General features: G+C 41.1%; 1 protein-coding gene across 5 annotated transcripts in view; it reads left to right on the forward strand.

The window, feature by feature from the left end:
- LOC109951823 (protocadherin alpha-C2-like) overlaps positions 1-24638 on the forward strand; it is a 44325-nt gene extending 19687 nt beyond the window's left edge. For 3 of the 5 annotated variants that reach the window (XM_020586527.1, XM_020586525.1, XM_020586526.1), the window contains exons 2-4: positions 6069-6133; positions 9935-10020; positions 21571-24638. In XM_020586527.1, the coding sequence (XP_020442183.1) occupies positions 6069-6133; positions 9935-10020; positions 21571-21878 (459 nt within the window). In that variant the 3' untranslated portion in view covers positions 21879-24638. Of the gene's footprint in view, positions 1-210; positions 3350-6068; positions 6134-9934; positions 10021-21570 lie in introns of those variants that run through there. The other 2 variants (XM_020586524.1, XM_020586529.1) reach the window with 2 other exon arrangements.
- Positions 24639-25850: the final 1212 nt, after the last annotated feature.

Raw genomic sequence — 25850 nt, forward strand, 5'->3', positions numbered from 1 at the left:
CTATTAAAAACAATAAAATCAACCTTTTCTTTAAATAGGCTATCAAACTCATGCGTGCTGGACATTTCTGATGAGACTAAATTCACATGGAGCTTTTTATTTTTAAGGTTATTTTATCTTTATTTTTATTTTCAAAATGCCGTATTGTGTCTGTGTATCATATTTGGCTATAAGGTTTCTGAATAAGTGGCTTTGCGTCATTGAGAGTCTAATCGCCAGGTTCATAGATCATTTTCCCACCGCACAGTGAAAGGGCGGTGGCACTGTTTTAAAAAAAATGAAGAGGGAAAGCGATTGTGTCGAATTCATTTCCCCCAAATCAGTGATCGGGTGACACTGGCCGCTACGGTGTCCTGTTTTGTAGATAAATAGTAAACTGTCAGAGATTTCGTCTTTTTGGGGGGTTGTTTTTATTAGATTGTGCTCCATCATTTTATCGGAGGTACTGAAATGCAGCCAGCCTCGTTTGAGCGAGTGGCGCCCCCTCCCCTTTCGCCCACAGACACCATCACCAGAGCAGCTGAGAGAGAAAAAGAGAGACCAATAGGCAGCACCAGTGAATGGAACCAGCGGAGGAGAGAGAAATGTACAAACATCATCCAGACAGACAAAGGAAAACATGGATTCACAGGGGGAAATGTCCTTGAAACAGGTAGCAGCGAGTGTGCGTTGGTCGTCCTGCACATAGTCGGACTATTCCAGTGTTTTTCATGAGGCAGGTGGGGACAAATAGCAAACTGAAAAGGCGGAAAGATTTCTCCATTCCGTCTGCAAATTCTGCCCACCTGCGATGGCTGTGACGGCGCGATGCTGTTACAGTGTAATGGAGAATGTGCCCTTTTCCTTATATTTGGTTATTTTCGTAGCCAGTGGCCTTACTAATGCACAAATTCGATACTCCATTCCGGAGGAGCTGGAGAACGGGGCAATGGTCGGTGATATTGTCCAGGATTTGGGTCTGGACCTGAGAAAACTTTCCACCCGGCGCATCAGAATCACATCGGACAGTGGACGGAGATATTTCACCATCAATCACAAAACTGGAAAGCTGGTGGTGAGTGACCGTATTGACCGAGAGACAGTTTGTGAATTCAGTGGTACCTGTTCACTTAACCTGGAGGTGGTATTAGATAATCCATTTGAGCAGCACAACGTGGAGGTTGAGATTTTGGACGTAAACGATAACGCACCACAGTTCCCTCGAGACGAATATCAGCTTGAGGTGTCAGAGTCTGCTCTGACCGGGTCGCGGTTCCAAATCGAGGGAGCTCAGGACGTAGATGATGGCTCAAACTCGGTGAAGCAGTACCGACTCAGCCCAAACGACCACCTCACTCTGGACTCCATTAAGCTTTTTTCCAAGCACATCGAGCTCATTCTCAAAAAGCCCTTTGACCGCGAGCAGATGCCCTCTCATCACTTCACCCTGACAGCAATGGATGGAGGCATCCCGCAGCGAACTGGCACTGCCAAAATCAATGTGCGTATCATTGATGCCAATGACAATGTGCCTGCTTTTGACAGCTCCGTGTACAAAGTAAAACTGTTTGAAAACTCTCCAAAGGGCGCACTTGTGATCAAATTAAATGCAACAGACCCTGACGAGGGCTCAAATGGAGAGGTCTTTTACTCCTTCAGCAGTTACACGCCAGAGAGAGTCAGACAGATGTTTTCCATGGACACAGACACAGGAGAAATTCGAGTGAAAAACAATATTGATTATGAGGAGACAAACTCATATGAAATGTATATACAGGCTATGGACAGAGGTCCAGCTTCTGTGGCAGTGCACTGTAAAGTAGTTGTAGAAGTTTTGGATGTCAACGACAACATTCCTGAGATTGTTCTCTCTTCACTCTCCAGCCCGGTACGTGAAGATGCTCGGGCTGACACAGTTGTAGCATTGATCAGTGTGAATGACCGTGACTATGGACCAAACAAACAAGTAACCTTGGAGATCATGCCTCATTTGCCTTTTAAGATCAAGTCCTTCCGAAACCAATACACTATTGTTACATCTGCTTTCCTGGACAGAGAATCCATCTCCTCTTACAATGTCACCATCAGTGCTGTAGATGGAGGCACCCCACCCTTGTCATCTCAGATGACCTTTAAAGTGGATGTTGCAGATGTAAATGACAGCCCACCTCGTTTTGAGCAGACATCATATACGGTTTATATCCCAGAGAACAATGCCCCTGGTGCATCTCTGGTTATTGTTAAGGCAAGAGACTCTGACGTTGGAGAAAATGCACGTATTACCTATAGTGTACTCTATGACAACAACCCTGATGTCCCTGTAGCCAGCTACGTCAGTGTCAAACCAGCTACAGGTGAGGCCTATGCCCTGCGAGCCTTCGACTTTGAGAAGCTAAGAGAGTTTCACTTTCAGATTAAAGCCCAGGATAATGGTGTACCTCCACGCAGCAATGTGGCCACAGTGTATGTTTACATTATTGATCAGAATGACCATGCACCCAGGATAGTTTACCCACCTGCCAACGGGAGCCGCGCCACAGAGACGCTGATGAAAAATGCTGAAGCAGGAGTGTTGGTTAGCAAGGTGACAGCGTGGGATGGTGATGCAGGGCAGAATGCTTGGCTGTTCTATTCCCTGGAGCAGAGCAACACAGACGTTGACCTGTTCAAGGTGCATGAGTATACAGGTGAGATCCGTACCACAAGACGTGTCACTGAGGACAACTCCACCTCCTTTGTTTTGGCTGTTGTGGTGCATGATAATGGTCTACTGCCACTCTCCTCTACTGCTACCATCCATGTGAACGTGATGGAGCTGCCACCTAAGTTGGCTCCTGACCCCAAGCGTATTATCAGGCCTAACAGCCCCTTAATGTTTTCCAAGGTCACCATCTACCTCATCATTGCACTGAGTGCCACAACCTTTGTGTTTCTTGTCACCGTCTTCGTGCTGGCTATTGTGCGCTGCCATGCCTACTGCACCCAGCCTGGCTCCTGCTCCCCATGTTGTGTATCTAAGAAGGGTGTGCCAGAGGGTGGCACCTCAGCAGGTGGAGGTGCAGGTAGAGGGAGACCTGCAGCTGGAGGAGGTAACAGTGGAGGTGGAGGACAGCCAAACCAAAATGTGGCCCAGCGCCGTGACCTCAAAGTGGAACCGCATTATATAGAAGTGCGAGGAAATGGGTCTTTTACCAAAACTTACTGTTACAAGACATGCCTGACCGCTACGTCAGGGAGTGACACGTTTATGTTCTACAACACCGGGCGACCGCACAGTGGCACCTGGGGCTCAGGCTACGTCACCAGCCACAGCGGACAGAGCCAAATATTTGTACGGCGTCTCAGTATGCCAGACTCAACTGCCATTCAGGTGTGTGTTTGGTGGGACATCTGCGTTTTGTCATTTTAGATCACCTCACAACAGTAAATGACATCAAACACAGTTCATAAAAAAGAAAATTCTCAGTTTAACATATTAAAATTGCATTGGTCTTCCACAGTTGTGCAAAGATCTGTAATCAAACCATCTCTCTCTGTAGCTTTCTCTCGTCTCTGTTACTTACTCTCTTCTACACTTTGGCAGATTTCAGTAGTTTATTCACCTATGACCCCACACAACCAGTATTGTTTGTCTGCTGTGAGCTGTGCACCACTCTATTGAAGTCCAGTAGGTCTAGGGGGCATTCAGTGAACGTCTTTATAGAGAGGTAATGCCTAGCAAATAACGCAGTCTTCGCCTGCTACAAGGAACACCAGTCACATTGCACCAAAATATCCTCTTCTGGTCACGTACCTCTCCGGTACTGAACAATAAGCCAGACTTTGGGAATCAGTAAGAAAGCCAGAAATGAGACAGAGAGTGTCTGAGGTCCATGTAAAGCAGTTTGTGGCACTTTTCGCATGTGAAATGTTGATGACAATTTGCACAGAGTTGTTTGCATCATAATTTTTAGTTCTGGTAAAACAAACAATAGTGTACAGAGAAGGATGCAGATAAAAAAAAATATGTGCAAGAAAGAGGAATAATGAAATGTTAAAGGTAATCATTCTGTTATCACTTGATATATCCTTCATTAAATGCCATTCATGTTTGTTCTTGCTATGTAATTAACTGGTAGTGATGTATTTCCCAATACTGTGCATGGATTGGCTGGCTCTGCACAGATGAGGCGGGGGATGAAAGGTGATTGGACGCAGTGTTGATGGCTGAGGTGTGAGCTCTGTATCCATGCTAAGAATGTTCTTTTAGAGAGAGAGGGGAGTGTAGAGGAAAAAGCCAAACCAAAAGCCTCATTCCCTGATTTACAATGTACAGCCAGGCAAGGAAATTAATACATTTAAAGTCTGTGGAAATCTTTCCTTTTGTGTCTCCTAATGTGGTTTCTATTTTTTGAACGATGAAACAGAATGCATTAATTTTTCATCATCAGTAGGAGTGAGATTTTTGTTTTTTTGTTTTCTGTGTTTACATTTGCTGTGTAGACTGGTAATATTCCAATTTTCCATGTCTTCCCTTGGGTATATATCAGACTTAGGTTCCAGATGCTTGTATGTAACATCTGTGTGTGTCGAGCAGTCTAGTCTCCCCTTGTCCACTGCTGTGCCACAACAGGGCAAAGGTTTGACATCCCCATTTATGGACAATCTGGGCTTGTTTGTGATGTTTTTGTTTGTTGGTTTGTTTGTTTTGTCTCACTCTCTTCCTGTGAATGGTGCAAAGGTTGAAATTACACAACAGAATTTTTTTTTTAACTGTGTTCAATGCCATAATAACATTTTTTTCTTTCAGTATTAATCCAAACAATTGATCCAGCAGCTGATTTGCTTTTTGATGAGTAAGTGTGTCTAATTAACCACGTTTACTTATAGTTTCTGGTATCTCAGATGCTGCAGTGCTCTGTATCCCCGTAGTCAGTTTGCTCTTTTTAAATGGCTCCAGGAGGAGTACCAGGCTTCTCTCATTAAGACCAAATATTGGATTTCAAGGGTGACAAATGTCTACTGCAGACTTACAGAGGGCAATGCATCTTCAACAGCAAGTAAACATCTGTAATACTTGAAAGGAAATAAGATTGCAGATGCAGATGGGTCTCTTCTGGACTGGAAGGCCAAGCATGGAAAATTTGTTGTCCTCAGTGAGACTGGTTCAGTTCTATCACTGGCTTATATGTGGATAAGAGACAAGGCAATATCATCTTGTCTATGTGATCAGGTTAACAGCCCATTTTGCTGCACCATTAACATAATATTACAGAAGAATCTTAACCGGTGAACACATTTTAATCCTCTAACCCTGTTTGTCAGGTTATATTATGTTATATTTTTTTATTGTATTGTATGTATACTGAGTTCTGCACAGTTACCATGGTGAGGTGTGTCAGACGGACTCAGACAGTGTGTGCCAGTGATACTCAAGGTTTTGATCAGTGTAAAGTAGATATAATAGAGAAAGACAGCATGAGAGAGGGGGGTTGTGGGTATAAAGAGGCAGAATAGAGTAGGGGGTGAAAAGAAAATATGCAGACAACAAGGAAAGTTGTTCAGAAACCATCATCTAGAGTCACTGAAACCACACTATTTCAGTAATTTTCTCATGGTTCATTTGCATATTTTGATAGAGTGACAGAGACTGTAGACGAAGGATTGGATCTCATTAGCTGTGTCTTTCAATTAAGTCTGTCTGTCAGCACAAACAGCAAAGTGAAAGTTCAGTAATGCATCTATAATAATAAATTGGAACATGACCAGTCAAGTCCGGATTAACCTTGGACATGTAGCCTGAGTGTCACACTTCCAGGGTCAGTGGGTCACTGGAGTTAAATCTCTCAAAGTCATTTTCTTTTTTTCAAAAGATATGGATGGAGTATAGGAGGAGGTGGAGATAGTGTGGGATTGGAGAGAATGAATGCACCTGCAAGCTTCAGTTCATCACACACTTCTCTTCACAGGCAGGGGCAAGCTGTCACTGCTATGACTGTGTGTGTGTTTATGTGCGTGCAGGATGTGCAGTTCTCATCATGACTTATTAATGAGATGTTGGTGGCTTTCGCCTGTACTTAAGATTCAGTTCTTCTCGCTCTCTCTTGCAGCCCAAGGCACCGAATTCAGACTGGAGATATTCAGCCTCCCTGAGAGCAGGAGGTGTAATGCAAAGGTAAGCATCCAATTTTTTTCTGTCATCATCATCTCATCATACTTCACCAGTCACTTTCATCATATTTTGTTAAAGACCAAAAGATGTGCACTATCATCCCACCTGATAATCTATGAAGATTTAAGCAAATAACCAAATCCTGCACCATTCTCTAAATGACTCTCTTATGCACCACCCAGTCTTTGGTAAAGCTAATTGAACATAAATATGATGCTCCCTGTTCCAGGTATAGACTGACACAAGTAATAGTTCATTCTGACGGTCAAGTTATCCTCAAAAAGTCTCCAGAAAGGGTTTTAATATTCAGTTGAGGCACAGTGTATATTCAGATCATGAGCATAAAATGAAACATAATCAAATGAAGCATTAATGCAACATCATTCTCTTGCTCATTTGAAGAACTGTCACCCTGCAGTGGAGGTAAAAAAAAAATCACACTTAGAAGTCTGTTATTGTTGTCATTAGACCCCCATCATGCAAAAAAGTAGTGTTTTATTATAAATAATTAAGGCCCATGATATTTTACATAAGTGCCAACATTCTAGTGGCAGATACATGTTATTTTAATGACAGGTGTTATATTGTTATTAGTCCACCTTGTTACTGGTGTTGAGTTGACACTGATATCAACTTCACAGCCTAATCCACTCTTGGCATACCACTAAATCCATTTAGTACCAAGAAGCAGCCAGGTGAGGCATATATGTTCATTCGAAGGCCTATTCCAGTAAAGATGTCTGAGATCAGCTGTTGCTCTGCTATGACTGCAGTGCAGAGAGGAAGGGGTGGGATCTAGCAACAGTCATTTCCAAAAGAAAATAATTACCATCTTGTTTTACCCATTTACATTTAAATTTCCCATTGTACAGTATTTCAGTTAAATATACAGCTATGGTAAATTGTATGTAATCTCCAAATTATCAGTATTTTACTGAAACATCCAGTTTCAGCAAGAAACATTTTAACTGTATTAAGGATCAGTAAAAAAATAAATGAACTATGAGAGAAGTGACACGGTGAGGAACGGTGCAGTTGCAAATGGCTCTCTCTATACTAACAGGCAGATGGAGAACTGACAGGAGGGAAGGGTGAGCAGAGAGGGGGTCAGTGATGGATGAAGGGCAAGTAGTCAGGTGAAAAGATGGCCTATTGGGGAGTGCTGCGTGACCACACCAGTGATCATAATAACCAATTAACAAAATACCAGGCTATCACCTGCTGTGGTCACCAAATCAAGGCTCATGCTAAAGAGATGGCACAATAATTGCAAGTAGTCCCAGGCGTAATGACAAGGGCTCAGCCAAGATATCACTCTGTGTCTGTGTACTGTCTCATAGCTACATAATCTCCTCAATTTATCCACAGAGAGATATGGTATAGAGCAGCTTACTCCCTGATTCTGAGTAGCTCTCCTAAAGGTTCAGAGAATATGCAGTATGTAGCCTACAATGCATGCATAACAAAACTAAAAATGTTACACAACAGAGCTTTGCTAAGTAAACCTGCTCAATCTGCAGTCCAATCAAATACACAGATATCCCGTCTTCTTTGGCACTAATTCATTATTTGCCAGTCACCTGTCAGTCAAATGAATTGCGCTGCTGTCAACTTTGTTTACCTCAGCTATGCCTTACGGTGATGTTAGCAACTCTTTTGGGTATTGTTGTGTTAAGTGTTAAAAGCATTCACTTAAATGAAACAAACATTTACTGTGCAAGAAACAGGAGATACATTGCCATGGATTTAATGAGTTGTGCTGTGGCATGCAGCATGTTTAAGATATATTTCAGTAAAACAAGTTGCACTCGCTATTAGCAGTTGCTGTTTGCTACCTGCTGTTGGATGTACTGCCAAAAGTTAAGGCATTGCTTTGGTACTCAGGCAAATACTGGCATTATGAGGGGCATCTTTGTTTGTGATTACTAAGCCGAGTCATGGATGTTTATTTGCAGTGGACATCTGAGATCATGATATCCTTGGAATGTGTAAGTAACAGACTGCTGGCTTTCTAGTCCTTATGTCAGAGGAAACAGGCTATAAGTAGTTTCTCCATGACACCTAAAACATAATAATAATAATATCTACACATGCACAGAGCAGTGTGTCTTTGTGGCTGTGATATAGCAGAGACAACCACATACTGTAAATGACAGAGGGGACATGCCTTTCACAGATCCAACTAAACAGCACTTGTCTACTGCTGCTCAGAGATGTACGTGGGCTTCATGTGTTTCTTCATTTGTGCTGATCCGATCTTTGTTTTGTATTTCAGTGATACTGTCCAGTCTGCAAGCATAGTGCAGTGTTGATGTCTGAATCTCAACTCATATGTAATCTGGATCATGCAATACATCTTAGCTGTGTTTACTTTATTTATACATAAGCTGTATAGATACACTTATGTATTTATTCATGTCAGATTAGTGCATGATGTGTCATTAATATAACACAGATATCCTTATGATTACAGCAGGGATTAATGAAAGTCAATGTGCTCATGTGAGCCAGTCTAACATATTAAATCTTTCTCGTGACTCATTACTTCTGATGTGATTTGGTTTGACTATGCCCCATTAACAAGCCTCACTGAATGTTAATCTACATGTGTTTATACACAAACATAAGCAGAGCTTGTCAGAAAGATTTTGGATACCACACTCAAACACTATGTAATGGTTCTGACATATTTAATTCATTTAGTCTCTGGTGGAATGCACAAGATTTCTTCTTAATTTTGCTTTGTAGGAAGTTGTGTTGGGGCTCATTTTGTGACCATTACAAGTAGTGTACTGTAAATCCACTCTCATGAGAAAGTATTATCACTGGAAAATGATGAGGAAGCATGTGGTTACAGACAGCGAGAGAAGATGAGAACATGAGGGATGAAAGAGAAGGTCCGGCATTAGCTGAAACCTGTATTATCAGTCCAGTGTTTTCCATGAATATTTGATCAGTGTACTCTGATGGTGTTGGTGCTTAGCAGCACTTAAAAAGCCCCCATTACCAAACGACCTTTGTGGAGGGATCTAGATTCATACATCTTTTTTAACTATCTTTGCTACTGATAGGGTGAGGGGAAGAGTGGACAGTTAAATTTAGGTGATATAGCAGCAGGAAGTGACTGACAGTGAAGAATAATAAGTATTTAATCTGCTGCTAACACGCAGCAGCTAGAAGATAACCTTTAAAAATATTTTTTGTTACTCTCCGCACTGCATGGTTAGATACAGTACCTTGTTTTAGTGATGTTGTCTCATGGCTAGGCTAATATGTTATAATTTGGGTGAAGTGACCCTTTAAGAGAGGTTCTTCACTCCGTGCGTGGCTCATATCAGAAAGCAGTGACCTCTTATAAAGGACAGACTGATTTCACCTGGATCTTCACAACTAAAACTTTTAAAGATGAGGCAGAGGCAGTGAACTGTGGTCTGTATGTCTGTTGCTGTTGTTTGGCACTGCAGAGTGTGGGGAGTCTTTTTCATTTGAGAGGAGGGATCTGAAATCCCACAGAGCAGGGGTGTAAATGTAAGAACTGTAATCCATAATCCAGAGAGTGTCAGGAAAATGTAGGGTGAATACTTTAATCCTTATCTGAATTTTGCATTTCTGGGGTTGTGGTTGCTGCTCCTCCAACACACTCCCCCACACAGAGCACCTAGGTTTGAATTTGTAATCTTGTGCATTGTAGGAAAAATATGGAGACATTTTAGAAGCATTCTGCTGTGCAGCTTGATATAATGCAGCACGTGGAAAAATATCTTTCCACTGTGTAATATGTGTATGCTTGTTTTTGTGTTCCAGTTCAGTGCACATGGAGGAGTCCTCAGTAATGCAAGGAGCCCAGGGGGTCCTGGTTCAGAACTGGCCCACTGCATCCAGTGCCGCTGGTAAGAATTAGTTAAGCTACACCAGTCACATCTAACTGAAGTACTGGTTTAGCCACATCTTTAATACAGATTAATGGACGTCTGTGCAACACATTGCATGACACAGAAACAGACAAATCTGACAATCAGCTAAGGATTTTCTTATACCAATAACTATACACTTATCACAGACCCTGTCAAACCATGAGAGAGGAATACAATTAATAATATAGAGAAATCTGCTACAAGTTCAGCTTGACCCACTCCTACCACTTCCCACTTCTGCAGGGAGAGGAAATGACATGTGCTATGTAGGCAGAGATGGATATCTGCCCTCTGTAGCAGGAAAAGAGAGGCAATACTGGGAGAAAGAAAGGGACACAGATGGGCAATAGCTGATTGGATTATCAGTAAGATGTTTACAGAGGAATAAGCCACTGAACCACAGAGGAGGAGAAACATTAGAGAACACATTAGAGAGGAATAATAAAATATAATTACATTCACTCTCCTTTTAATTCTCTGCTCTTTATATGCACATTCATGGACAACAAGATTAGGGATGGCTGATGTTAGCAACAAATTATATGGTAACATTTTGCTTTAAGTCCTCTTATGTAACATTTATAAGCACTATATATAAATGATTTTTAACACACTATAAACTACACAATTCATTGTAAATCAGCCACACAAACACTAAGTGTTTATTAATGTGCAGTATTAGTTAACAATTACAATTTCTCCTGCACATACATTTTATATAACTACAACAGTTTTACTATATTCATTATCTGTTTATGCAGCAGCATCTAGTTGTGTGTCAACAGCTGCAGCTGTTAGCAAACACGTTAATAACCGCTTAGACGTCTGCTTTATCACTGCAGTGATATTTTGACTCATGTATCAGTTGAGTGTTTGTTTACATTTTGGAAGCATGTAAATTCAGCTACTTGTTTATTACTGAGATCATGTTTAAAGGTGTTGAGATGTGTTTCTGATTTTTTTGTCCTTCTTATTTACATATATGAGGGTGGCAAGCCAGTGCAACATATCACCTACTACAGTCTCAGTGCTAAAACATATAATTGAATTAACATTTATAGGCATCATAAAAGTAGACTTTATGGCAGAACAGTTGCAGTGGGCTGCAGTAAACTGTACAGGCCTAACTAATAAAATGGCCTCTGAGTGTACGTATCTGTGGGTTGCACAAATACTGAGCTGTATAGCAGCAAGAGACTTTAATAGTGCTCTCGTGCAGGAAGCAGTCTAATAAAGAACATAAGCCACCAGGTATTTCAATGGCATGACAGTATCTGAAACTGCAAATCTGAGTCAAATTCAGTGTTGTTCAAATAGAATGGTAACCGCTTCTGCTGTTAAGCAGCTACAGGCAAGTGACGCACATGGAAGAGTCAAGTTAGTTTGTTGCTTGATATCCGTTAAGTCTAAATTTAACTGTTTACACCTTTTGCTATGTCGCTGTTCCCAGGCATGTAGGAGTATTGCAAGGGTGGAACAGATTTATATGCAGTGCATCCGCCGCACTCATAAAGACTTGAGTGTTATCCTTATTATGATAACTGATGATGACAGGAGAGGGTCGCATTCGATGCAGAAAAGTGTCTTTATTTATAAATGATAAAAGGACAAAATGTTTTTGACTTTTATCAGACCTAAGGTTCAAATAAAGCACTGCAGAGGAGCTTATTAGAAAACAGTGCTAGACAAATCATAACAACAGGAACACTGGAGCAAAACAAACTTCTAAATGACAACACATTCGATGCTAGATGACATTTCATGAACATTGTAATGTGAATGTCATTGCATGTGATGCCATATCTTCTGCCCCTTACCAAGATTTATGACCAAACATGCAGTGCATACACAGTGTCAGCGCACTCCGTGCACTGAGGGGAATTCATTTGTCATGTCATGACTTTCCTCATGAGGACAGGCTAGTGGGGTCGAAAAGGATTAAGAAATGAAATAGAGAAAAGAGTGGCGTGGAAGAAAAAAATGAGGAGTAGACAGGCGCATGTGCAATTAGAGGGATAGACCACTGATGACAGTGCAATTAGGTTTAGCTAAACAGGTGATTTGTTGTAATTAAGAATGTTGAGATGGCCTGGCCTGGTGTCTTTTATAGACAGGCGGCAGTGGACTGGGCAGGCAGACAAACTACCCACACACTAACTACTGTCTCTTCCTTCCACGTACACACACAGCCTCCTCCACTCAGCACTCTGCCATTGATTTCATGCCTTGGCTGAGGACTTACAGCCTGCAGGCGCTTCAAAACATGAGTGATAGAAAGATAGATACTGTAGGTAGGAAGACAAAGAGAGAGAACAGAACAGCCAGTAGTGACTCTCCAGGGTGGGTCAGTGGTAAGAACATCAGCTGGTGAGGATTTAGGGTGGTCTAATTAAGCTGCGGCAGTTCGAGAATAGCACGTTGTGTAATGTTAACTCTGCTTAGCCTAAGGGCTCACTGTATCTTCTTTATCATACTGTCAGCTAGGTTCAAAGTTGAAAGATTAGCTTTAGGTCAAATTTTAGGTTTAGTTTAAAGATAATGGGTTAAACATACCACATAATATTAAAGTATCTATTTATGACCCTCTCTTACTGGATGACAAGATTGGGAAAGATTTTTAGTTCTGACTTTCAAGTTTTGTTTACCATATCTCAGAATGTGAGATATTGATTCGGTGTGGCCTGTCACATCACTATGAGTCATAGACTGCACTATTTATAACCAAGTCATCTTGTCTGTTAGGGAGGCTCTTGTCCTTAGGTGAGGTGAAGGAGTATAAGGAGGTTTGGTTTGTTGAGTGAGTTATATCAGTCTGGATGCCACACAGTACCTACAGGCTGCTGTTCTGCCTTGCAGTCTGTTTTTTCTGTTGACGTGGAACATAGAGCTGCAGCTGACACCCCCCTCCTGCCACCAATTGTGTTGGTATCAATTTGTGTGTATGTGTGTGTCATTGTATAGTGTTTTTTGTTCTTTTGTTTTCATACATGCATGCTTGTGTTTGTGTGCTTGGCTGTGTTACATAGTGTGTTTTGGCTGCCTGGTTTGTGTGCTGCTCCTGCTGTGACAGATGGAGCACAGCCCACACCCAGATTAACAGATCCATTTTAATGAAATCAGGGTTCTGCTTGCTCTCGCTATCTGTTCCTCACTCCCTCTATTTCTTCCTTCTCTGTCTCTGTCTGTGTTTCACAGCTCTGTCTCTAAACCAAGAGCACATTCAGAGAGAACCTGTGCAGAATTGTAACCATCCCCTGGAGAGATAAGATAAGAAACAAGTGGGTATGCAATAAAAGATAAGGTTGATGGGAAAGTAAAGAATCGATGCACATAAACTGTGCTGGAAAGTAACAATGGGTAAATCAGAGTGATTGACTGTAGCAACGTCTGTATGGGGCTGCTGTTGCTAAGGGAGTGTGGTTAGACTAGACGGAGAGAGAGAGAGAGAGAGAAAGAGAGCATTATTCTTCATCAGCACAAGCACTGTCACTGTGACTCCTACCAATGTCATACTGATTCCCTGGTGGATGTAGTTTCCACAGCAACCATTCATAGCATCTAATATTGGTAGGAGAGTGAGAGGAGGAGGTGGTGGTAGGGTTTTAGAGGAAAGTGCAAACATATGGTGTGGCATAAAGGCTGCTGAAGTGGGGGGGAGGGGGAGCAGACTGTAGCCTCGGGTGAAGGTCAATCTAAAACTGGAGGGTAGGCAGTGTTTGGAAAGTGTAAATTAGAGGTAAGAGCTACAAAAGGAAGAACAGAGCAGATGAGTGCGTAAGAGTGACCTATATTCACTGGGGTGGTGGTGTACTGCAGAGGTGGATGCAGGTTTGCTGTTTTCTGTATCACACACACATTCACAACGAAATATAATGTGCACACAGAAGAACAGAGAAAGACTGATTTGAGTAGAGCTGGCAGTAATAACTGCAGCAGGCACCTATCAAGGCAGAAACAGACTCAAGGGTGGAGGCAAAGGCCAAGTGTGGGGGAAAAAGTAGAGAGATGATGGAGAAAATAAAGGTGGACAGGGGGAGACTGAGGAGACAGCATTTATGCTTTGCTTTGCTCTTTCAGTTTATCATGGCTTGACTATATGAGCTGCTTTGTAGCACTTAGGACAATGACCTCATCATTGTCAGTCTCACCAGAAAGGATGTGAGTTTGGAGAAGAAACATTTAAAGATAAAGAGGTAAAGAAGAGAGAATTCAGTTTATGGCTGCAGTCTTCTAGTTAACATGATGTGAACATCAGTAAGGAATAGTCTAGAAGCTGTCATGGACTTCATCACTTTTTCTGAATCTGCTCCATCTGTTTCCTATTCTCAGCTTCAGTTATTTGCTTTCCTTTATTGTGACTTTTTTCCTTACAATCCTGCACAAGGCAGATATCTTGCCAACTCTCTCCCTCTTCTCCTCTCTGGTGAATAATTCAGTTTCTCCTTCTTCATGTATTTTTGTTATTATCATTGCACCTACATATACTAACATATACTGTACACAAACAGATACACAGATAATGACTCAAACTCCCACACATACACCAACATTCAGTGTTATTTTTAACGTGTTAAATCCTGTCACTTGGGATTGCCTGCGTCCACCATCTGCCATGTGATCCAGCTGGGAGCAGATGACAAGGTGCTCAACTAGGCATGAAACCCAAACAGGCACACACATACAATTGAGCACTAAAATGTGGATATGTAGAGGCATATTTATTCTTAAAAGTCTGCAACATATCATTATTGTATGTTTACTCATGACAGTTTGATTATTTGTTTCATTTACTTCTGGCAGATAAAGAAAAATATGGTAATTCATGCAGGGATCTAAATGCATTCTTCTATTACCACCCAGGCATAGCAGTGAAAACACAGACACATGAATAAGAATTAGGCTTTGAAAAGGCAAGCAACATCACATTTTGTTTTTATCAAAATGTACATACAGGCAGCACTAACAGACCAAGGTGGCTTCTTGGAGAAGGGTGTGGTCCCAGTTGATACAGTTGACTATCATATCTCACATATTTCTCCACCACTGCATGATGAGAACAACAAGACCTGCACCCTCAGCATCTTTTAAAATCCAGTTTTATCCCTCATCCCACCCTTGGTTTTTTGGGGGGTGAGCAATGTTTCATATCTGCATCTTTGCACTACTCTGCCCCTCTTTTTCTTCCTCCTCCTCCTCCTGTTCCTCCTCCAATTTGTTATGTAAGGCTGCACTGTGTTCCACTGCACTTCCGCACAACTGGCCGACAGTATAGGGCGAGACAAGGGGATGAATAAAATAGAGCTGGCAAAATGGTGCTTGGGTGATTTAAGTGGCTGTGAAAACCTTGGGTGACATTAGGGAGCTAAACACATTCATATGCGGAGATGCTGTATTGAAGGCTCCAGAGCTCAAACTCAGAGCAAGATACAAAGACTGTAATGATAAATGTTTGATTACAGTGGCTTGTGTCACTTTAACATTTCATATATAGCTTGTTTCAAATATAACAGCTGTGGAAAAAGTCATCACTATGGAACTAAGCAACTATTTTTGTCTCTAATGTTCCTGGTAGTTATAACTGACTGACAAGCTGTTTAATACTAGTCACATTAATGTTACCATAAACACTGATAGGAGTGATTAAGACTCTTGTGAGTAATTGGGAGGAATGGGTGTTGGCTGGCTGTGTTTACACGCTATATTAGATGAAAGGTCAGAGGAAATGAGAGATAGACAGGGTGGGTTGGTAGGGAAAAGAGAAGGAGGAAGGTTGTGCAAGAGGAGAGAAAAGAGAGTTTTGTTCTGCAACAGCTATAGCAAATCAGGCAGAAGCGACATTTGTGTGAGGATCAGTGTTGGGTGAGGTGAGCTTGTTACCATTTGCAAGGAAAAGAGATGCAGAGAAAAGGCAAGGGGTGAATAGAAATCATTTTAAAATGTACAGTTTGAACCACCCAAACCTGTGAAGACTGTTAAGATGCCTTTCCATTTTACACAATTTAACACAGCCAGACATCATTATGCCACATTATTTATTTTCTTTTTTAATACCAGCATAAGACACATATTCTCTGAAGAGAGTTTCCCTGGCCTACCTTACCTTTGTCTATCTGCCTGCTTTCAGCATGACTCATCACTCTCCAGGGCGTTGTTTTGTTTATGAATATGTTTGCATAGGGCACTGGTGTCTCATTAAGTTCCCACACTGAGTTAGAAAGGTAATTTCTTAGAGGCAAGAGGGTGAACTCTCCACTAGTCTGCATTTTTCATTTAGTATTTTTGTGCTTGATTTCATATAGATACTGTGCTTTTCCTTTATTTTGAGATTATAGAATCAGGGTCATGTTGCTGTTGGGGTGGCCAAATGAGGACTTATATAAACTGAGGGAAGTTTCTCACCTTGTAAACGAATGTGACTAGCTGTCTTCATGTCTACATGTGGAGGAAGCAGCCACTAGATCTAGCCTTTCCCCTCCTAATCTTTTCAGTCTCTTTGTCAGATTCTGTCTTTTCTCTGCCACTGTGCTGCCACATTCAGTGAAAGCATGAAAGCCTTTTGGGGAATAGTGATGTGAAATATTTCAAATGCATGTCCCACTCACATTTTGAGAAATGGTACCCAGTGTCTGCAACTGGCAATTATTTTTGCTTTGAATAACTGCAGATTTTTTTTAATCAATTGCTTAGATCATAATATGTAGATCTTCACAGTGAACAAACTGGATTTTGAGTATGTTTGTCATTTTACGATTGATCAGCAATCAAAATTGATTAATCAACTAATCATTTCAACTTTAACTGTGGCAAGGTATTCTAAATACCCTTACTGGAAACAGTGTGTGTATTTATGTTTACACATTAAAAAGTTAAATTAAATGCCACTGTCTGCTTTGCCTTCAGCCTAAAATTTTCCCTGGAGAAGGTGGAGCTGTGCAGCAGTGCATGTCTCTGTGACTGATTATGATTGTATGCCAAGGAGGAGATGTCATGTTTGCCATGGATTTACTCCATAAATCTGTCACTATGAGCAGATCTCACTAAGAGTTAGTAACAGAAAGTAATGAAATATGTAAGGGAAAACAAGTCAAACGAGTTGGTAAAATATGAATCAAAAGCAAATGAGAAAGTGAATAAAGTTGGAGTACATTGTATTCGACAAGGGATAGTCATCATCCCACAAATGAAAGATTATTGATCCTAGTTACTTATGGCTGAATTTGTTCTGATTGTTCATCATCCTGCATTTGTTTAATAAGGCATTTTAGTATTATAATAGCCAAACACAAACATATGCCTCATTGATGGTATGGAGTCTACATGTATATCAGTCTGTACCTACAGTGGTGTGAAAAAGTGTTTGCCCCCTTACTGATTTCTTATCTTTTTGCATGTTTGTCACACTGTAATGTTTCAGATCGTCAAACAAATTTATATATTAGTCAAAGATAACACAAGTAAACACATCATGCAGTTTTTAAATGAAGGTTTTTATTATTAAGGGAAAACAAAATCCAAAACTATAGAGCCCTGTGTGAACAAGTGTTTGCCCCCCTGTCAAAACACTGGTTTATCGCACCTGAGTTCAATTTCTCTTGCCACACCTGTTCGCAATCAAGAAATCACTTAAATAGGACCTGCCTGACAAAGTGAAGTAGACCAAAAGATCCTCAAAAGCTAGACATCATGCCGAGATCCAAAGAAATTCAAAAACAAATGAGAAAGAGAATAATGGAGCTCTATCAGTCCGGAAAAGGTTATAAAGCCATTTCTAAAGCTTGGGGACTGCAGCGAACCACAGTGAGAGCCATTATCCACAAATGGCGAAAACATGGAACAGTGGAGAACCTTCCCAGGAGTGGCCAGCCGACCAAAATTACCCCAAGAGCGCAGCGACAACTCATCCAAGAGGTCACAAAAGACCCCACAACAACATCCAAAGAACTGCAGGCCTCACTTGCCTCAGTTAAGCTGAGTGTTCATGACTCCACCATAAGAAAGAGACTGGGCAAAAATGGTTTGCATGGCAGAGTTCCAAGACGAAAACCACTGCTGAGCAAAAAGAACATAAAGGCTCGTCTCAGTTTTGCCAGAAAACATCTTGATGATCCCCAAGACTTTTGGGATAATACTCTGTGGACAGACGAGACAAAAGTTGAACTTTTTGGAAGGTGTGTGTCCCATTATGTGTGGCGTAAAAGTAACACCGCATTTCAGAAAAAGAACATCATACCAACAGTAAAATATGGTGGTGGTAGTGGGATGGTCTGGGGCTGTTTTGCTGCTTCAGGCCCTGGAAGACATGCTGTGATAAGTGGAACCATGAATTCTGCTGTGTACCAAAATATCCTGAAGGAGAATGTCCGGCCATCCGTTTGTGACCTCAAGCTGAAGCGAACTTGGGTTCTGCAGCAGGACAATGATCCAAAGCACACCAGCAAGTCCACTTCTGAATGGCTGAAGAAAAACAAAATGAAGACTTTGGAGTGGCCTAGTCAAAGTCCTGACCTGAATCCAATTGAGATGCTGTGGCATGACCTTAAAAAGGCAGTTCATGCCCGAAAACCCTGCTCAGCAGTGGTTTTTGTCTTGGAACTCTGCCATGCAAACCATTTTTGCCCAGTCTCTTTCTTATGGTGGAGTCATGAACACTCACCTTAACTGAGGCAAGTGAGGCCTGCAGTTCTTTGGATGTTGTTGTGGGGTCTTTTGTGACCTCTTGGATGAGTTGTCGCTGTGCTCTTGGGGTAATTTTGGTCGGCCGGCCACTCCTGGGAAGGTTCTCCACTGTTCCATGTTTTCGCCATTTGTGGATAATGGCTCTCACTGTGGTTCGCTGCCGTCCCAAAGCTTTAGAAATGGCTTTATAACCTTTTCCGGACTGATAGAGCTCCATTATTCTCTTTCTCATTTGTTTTTGAATTTCTTTGGATCTCGGCATGATGTCTAGCTTTTGAGGATCTTTTGGTCTACTTCACTTTGTCAGGCAGGTCCTATTTAAGTGATTTCTTGATTGCGAACAGGTGTGGCAAGAGAAATTGAACTCAGGTGCGATAAACCAGTGTTTTGACAGGGGGGCAAACACTTGTTCACACAGGGCTCTATAGTTTTGGATTTTGTTTTCCCTTAATAATAAAAACCTTCATTTAAAAACTGCATGATGTGTTTACTTGTGTTATCTTTGACTAATATATAAATTTGTTTGACGATCTGAAACATTACAGTGTGACAAACATGCAAAAAGATAAGAAATCAGTAAGGGGGCAAACACTTTTTCACACCACTGTATGGTCACTTTAACCACTATCTGTTTAATCAGATACTGTAGATCACCCAGCTTGTCAATTAGATCAGTTTCTAACTGCATTTAGGATGACAGCTCTGTGCAGGTTTTGTGCAAGAGATGCACAAACTGAACATGTATATTTTGGGGCTGGCTGGATAATACACGGGTAAGATAGAAGTGGAAGCTGATGTCCTCTGCCCTGAGTAAGGCATGAAGTCAGGCTTCTTCTTCTAGACGCTGATCCTTCTGGCTGGATGGAGAGTTAACCTCCCCTTTGGAAAGAAGGAGCCAAAGAAATAAAAGGAATATATGAGGCAAGAGTGGCAAGTAGGTCACTGCTGTGAGGAAAGAACCAAAGTAATGGTGTCTTCTGCTGGTAGACTGCCTTTACTTTTTATTATTTACTGCAGATAGACATTAATATAATGACACATACCCACACAGTCACATAAGGGTGTGATCATTCATTGGCTGTGGTCAGGTTGGTTATCCCTGCCCTTTTATCTGGCAATGACTGAATATGTTGGTTTTGTGTCCATCTTTCTTAACAGTGTCCGTTACATCAAGTAAATCGAGTTTTTTTGTGTACACATTACCATCCTTTTAACATTGCTATTTATTTCTGGGGACAAGGCTAGTCTGTCCATTGGCTGATTTATACGGAGTATAAAACTTGTGGCAGTGAGGAAAGGTGGTTTATTACCTTTTTTTTAACTTACAGGTTGCAATTTTCCTGCACAGCTAGATCCAGTCACTTCAGGGGCAGTGTACTGATTTAACCTCTTCAACACAAAAATTCACGTTATTCAAACATCTGTGCAAAGGGCTGCCTATAGCAGCATTTACTGTATTTGGTACATGTAAAATGTTGCTTTTTTGAAACTCCATTGAAATACCACAGCTTTACTTCATGACCTTTCTAAGCCTTTCAAATTATAATAAAGGGTTTAGTGTTTCATCATGCAGTGTCATGGATGTTAGCTTTGGCCAGGAGGGACCCTTTGATTCATTGCCCACTTAGCAGCTTCTTCTTAGAAACTTCCCATTAAGCTCCACCACCTTCTGCTTTTTATAGCATGTCACGGCTGCACCTCATTATTGAGTGATTAGATTTTTAAAATACCTGCTGTGGAGATCAGTGAACTCTCCTTGCAGTCAAACTTTTGATGCATTATGCCTGATTTATATATATAAAAGAACAGGGCACACTGGCACTGTGCCTGTCTTTGAGTTTGCAACAGATAATTTTACAGTCATTCAATGAGACTGCCTCCTACAGGCACCTTCTGTGAGCTCAAAGGGTGGAGGTCAATGATGAGATTTGAAAGACAGCAGCAAGTTTTGAGAGGACATTGAAATGTTGTGATATACAATTGTTTTATCTATAACATAATGACAGGCTGTAGTTAACCTCTGATTAAGAAAAATGTATGGATGTCAGTAACTGATTAAATGAAAATGATGTTAAATAATACACACAGAAAGATTTGTGATGATGCACAGAAGAAAAGATTGTTTAAAAAAATACAACCCACCACAATGTACCTGTTATCCTATGAAATGTACTTTAGAGCAGTATCAGCCCAGCAAACTTATTTATACATACAAACATACGGTATATGTAGGCATTTGTGCTGAATTAGTAAAAATGAAAACCAGGTTTTTAGAAAGAAAGGGAGATTATTACAGCCAAGTACAACATTTTAGAATTTTATAAAACACAAGACTGTACACACCTGCTCATATTTCCACCTTCTCAGATACTTTTCCACATAAAACTGACCCTGTAAATTGGGTGAGTGTTTGTAAATCCAACAGAATGTGTCATAGACCTAACATCTACAGTTATTTGTTCAATGCTCCCTGTATACATGAATAACAGATGCAGTCTGTCCCTTTGATTACAGGCAAATAGTGTTACCAAGCTCTGGTGTGTCTGTTTCATAAATAGCATTAATAACATTCATTTAGGTGCAGAATACATTATAAATGCGGTGCAAATGGCAGAGTAAAGCTCCTCCACTGTTTCTGAAGAATTCTGCCATGAAGTAAAATGTATTTGCAAGCTGTATTTTGTAGTGTTTTACATTACAGTGTAAATGAAAGTGTGGATTATAATTCTGGAACATTTGTTGTCTTTGAGTAGAAAAATTATAACATTTTCTGTTTTTTAATAACCATATATCTTTGAAGCCAATAAATAGCAAATAATAACCCATCATCCATATCTCTGTTTCTTTCAGATGGTGAAGGGGGAGAGGTGTCCCCACCAATGGGTGCAGGCGTAGACAGTAACAGCTGGCACTTTCGCTATGGCCCCGGAGGTCCCGGTGCACCCCCACAACACCTGAAACCCGGTGAGGTCCCCCCAGAAGCCTTCATTATCCCTGGATCCCCCGCAATAATATCCATTAGACAGAACCAAGGAGGAGAGGACGACAAGAGCGATTTCATTACCTTTGGAAAGAAAGAGGAAGCCAAAAAGAAAAAGAAGAAGAAGAAGGAGAAGAAAGACAAGAAGGATAAGGGCAAGGATGATGGAGATGAGTAGAGGAGCAGAAAGGGAAAATGGCAAAAAAGAAAAGGGCCATGTTAAAACAGAGGTACCAACCAAAGTCCAGTGGGCAGGAAGAACATGTGAAAACTGTTATAGATTTTTCAGCTTCATTTGGTTACCTGTTTTCACTGATAACATTCTGAAGCGCCTTCTGTTAAAAACCTCGCCTTACCAGGATTTATTTTACCTTTAGGCCCTTGTTAAGGTAAACTAGTGGTCTTGCATTGAGAAACAAAAATTTCTTACACTAATTTTCCATTAATGAAGGGCCACTCTTTGACCCATTGGACATGTTGGCACCTCTGTCTTACTCCCTCCCCAACTATGATATGTAAACTATTCTCTCCAAGAGAAGACAAATACTTTGTACAAGAATAACAAAAAGCGCTGTGCCAGCCAAGGAAGAGAAGACCGACAAAGAAGATTGAGACAGATGTATGCAACCTGGAGCTGGACACACACGATACTTGTAAATAGCACAGGCGAGTGTCACTGAAGCTAAGGCCAACATGAAACTGCTACAGATTATTCTGGTAATTACCAACAGTGTTTCCTGAGATATCACTGAAACAACATGCACACACACACACATATGTTCACACACTCAAACATACAAACACAAAAACACATACTTACTATGATAAAGTGGACGCAGAAAGCACATGAGACCTAGATGGAGGGAGTGAAAATCAACTATTATCAAAGAAATGTGCTTAAAACTAGATGCTGCAAGCTTTTTGCCCTGCAGCTGCCTACAGTATATGCGGTCCACATGTGTACATCAACTGTCTCAGGATGGAAGCAGCATCCTTTGCGGCCACTCTGTATTTGCTCACTGTGTTTCCAGGACACAGAGAGCTTCATCTCAAGCCAGAAACCCTAAAAGCACCAGAAAGGTGGAGAGATGGAGGGATGGAAGATATTTCACATCCTCCTGAGGATCGCAGAGGGGAGAGTCCACCTGAGCTGGCTTGAGACTCCACTTTCATTCAGTGGACTCTGATGAAAACATACAGAATATTAGGAGAGTCTTGAGACTTTGATAACACCTTATCTTCTCCCTCTGCTACAGCAAAAGCCTAACACTTTCTGCATTGAATGTTTGGTAGCAACTAGTCCTTGCCCTGAAACCTTGAGTTTACAACTGCACACCTGCTTGTATTTGCCCCAAGCTACCACGAGCCATCCTCTCCATCCCCAGCTGCCTTTAACCCCACGATCACCCATTCTACTGACTGCCTCTTCATGTGATGATGAAACTTGTGAACTTGTTCTGTTTTCATTATTATTACATTCTGACTTTTTTCTTTCTTCCTCATAGTATAATCTTTTTGCGTGTCATCCCCGTTTACCCTCACACACTGCCCCTAACCCCCGCTCTGACCCCCCCCTCAGGATCAATCCTGGGAATGGCCTGCTCTGCACATTGTGGTGTGCTGAGAGCAGCATGGAGTAATGTGGATGAGGCCAGGGGGAGCCCATTCGGGGGTCTCAGCTCTGAACACTTGTCTGATGTCTCTCTAAGTGCAAAACGGTTCAGTGCTTTTAACTTGTGAATACTACAATACGCTGTTCATTTCCTCTTTGTAGCCACTAATGAGAGGGGACCAGGTGGGGTGAGGCAAATTACAGGGATGGAGGACTGGGATAGATGGGTGCGGTGGGCTGGCCCTACACCTCCATGTGCAAGAGAAGAAAGTTTTTCTCCAAATTGATTGTTAAGGATTGTTGAGTCACTTATTAGCTTTTATGTATGCTGTAAATGTAGGATAGATTTTTTATAGATTGCTTCTACATTAGTAATCGAAACCTGCTAAGAATCTGGGCATCTAGGGATTCCAGTCCCACAGCTATATCGCAGAAATACTTTCTCAGAAGGCTATGAAAAGGGGGCACTCAAATGCCTCAAGACCTGCTTCTGTTGGTTCCCCTCCTCTGCCTGTAACTCCTTGCCACATCCCCAGAGTTTTGCGGCTCAGTATGACGTCACTCCATTAAGTGGCTGCTGCATGTACTGCTCTAAGGAAACACATACTATATAGAGAAATATATATATATATATAAATAGATAGATGGCTATGATTTTATTCTTTTGTATTATTTTCCTTCGTTACTTGCACAGGAGTTATTTGTATGTACTTCTGTCTCTGCCAAACATCTATGTACTACAATCTTCATGCTCCACAAATGTTGTGTGGCATCCACTAAACCTCTTTAGATAATTGTAAATGCTATAGTGTGATACCTTTCAATGCAAGTTTATTTTTTTCTTTTACCAACTATGAATTTTGGTTTTGAGAACAAGCAAAGCAAAAAAAAAAAAGTAAATAAATAAGTAAAGAAAAAAAAAGACTGGCTTTGACATGACGATGTAACTAGCACTGTTACCTTGTAACTGAAATATGTATGATCTATCACTTCCCTTTTACTCAAAAAATAAAAAAAATCACAGAAAAAATATTCCAGTGTAGAAAAACCGTATATGTAGTGTATGCTTGTGTTTAGTGATCGTTCATGCTGTCATTCTTTCCCGATGTATGGTGGTGAACTATGGTTGCATTGTGCTGTCCTAAATGGATCAGCCCAGATCTGGTGTAAACCTTTTTTTTTTTTTGTACACTCATTCATCTACTGTGACAGTGAAGTAGTGAGTTTCATTTATTTTCTGACTTTTTCTTTAATTTTACCTAAATGGATACAGTGGTAATGTGTTTTGTTTATAAATCACCAATAAAGTTTTCTTTCTTAAAAATATATTTTGAATTTATTTTCTTGGATGAATTTGTGTGTCCTTCTTTTGGTACTTTATCAGTCTCAAACCCACTTACTGCAGAAAGTTAAGGAATATCATTTAATTTAGATAATGGCTATGTTTGGGTTTTTATTGAAAATGGTAAAAAAATTATTTGAAATCATCTATATCTAAGTACTATGTAATTAATAAGGTCATTTAAATTAAAATATTATGCAATATCCCTTATGTAATCAAACTCTTGGTGACCTGATTCTGGCTGTTTCCGGTTTTGGTATCCGTATTCACTTCCTGTTTTTTGTGCCCGCGGAATGTTGTGCTTGCTACCAGGTTGTTTATGGGGTAAGCTCACTAATTTTTAGGTTTATCTGAACATCAGCTAATTTTTTGAGTCACAATATACGCTTGCATTACTTAAGCACCTGTGTTACAGACTTTCTTGCTAATTTCCAAATTTAACTTGCTACTTTAGCTCAGCTAAAGCTAGCACTCTTAGAAGCTAGCTAAGCTAGTAGCGTAGTTGAGAGCAATGTTCTCCCTCTCGTCCTCTTCCTTTTGTGTCGCATGTTTAGTTATTCCTCTGCCTCCTTTAGCGATAATGGTAGGCTACTTGTAATAAATGCCAGATGCTAGCACCATTGGAGGAGAGGCTCACCGAATTGGAAGCGTTGCTCCGCCCCATGGAGAACAGCCCAGCTAGCCATGCCCATGTAGCCGGTGCGGGCCTCCTAGACATAGCTCACCCCAAGCAGCCGGGATCTCGGCCAGGTGACTGGGTGATAGTTCGCAAGAGTCGTAGCTCGAAACAAATTGCGACAGTGCGTCACCTGCCTGTTCACATTTCAGTTCGATTTTCCCACTCAGCCACACACCCGCTGAGAAAACAACTGTGGTAACTTGTGACTCCACAGTCAGAAACGTGAAGCTAGAGACACCGGCGGCTATAATCAAATGTATTCCTGGGGCCAGAGCGGGCGACATTGAATCCTATTTGAAGCTGCTGATTAAGGATAAAGGTACATACAGTAAGGTTGTTATTCATCTGCACCAATGACCCCCAACATCGCCAGTCGGAGGTCATAATGATTAATGTAGAGTCGTGTGTAATTTTGCTAAAACAATATCGGACTGCATAGTTTTCTATGCCCAATCTGACCAGTGATGACATGTTTAGCCACATGTCATCATTCAACCGCTGGTTCTTTAGGTAGTGC

This window comes from Monopterus albus, unplaced genomic scaffold (assembly GCF_001952655.1).
Source record: "Monopterus albus unplaced genomic scaffold, M_albus_1.0 scaffold411.1, whole genome shotgun sequence".
Classification (NCBI taxonomy): Eukaryota; Metazoa; Chordata; class Actinopteri; order Synbranchiformes; family Synbranchidae; genus Monopterus; species Monopterus albus.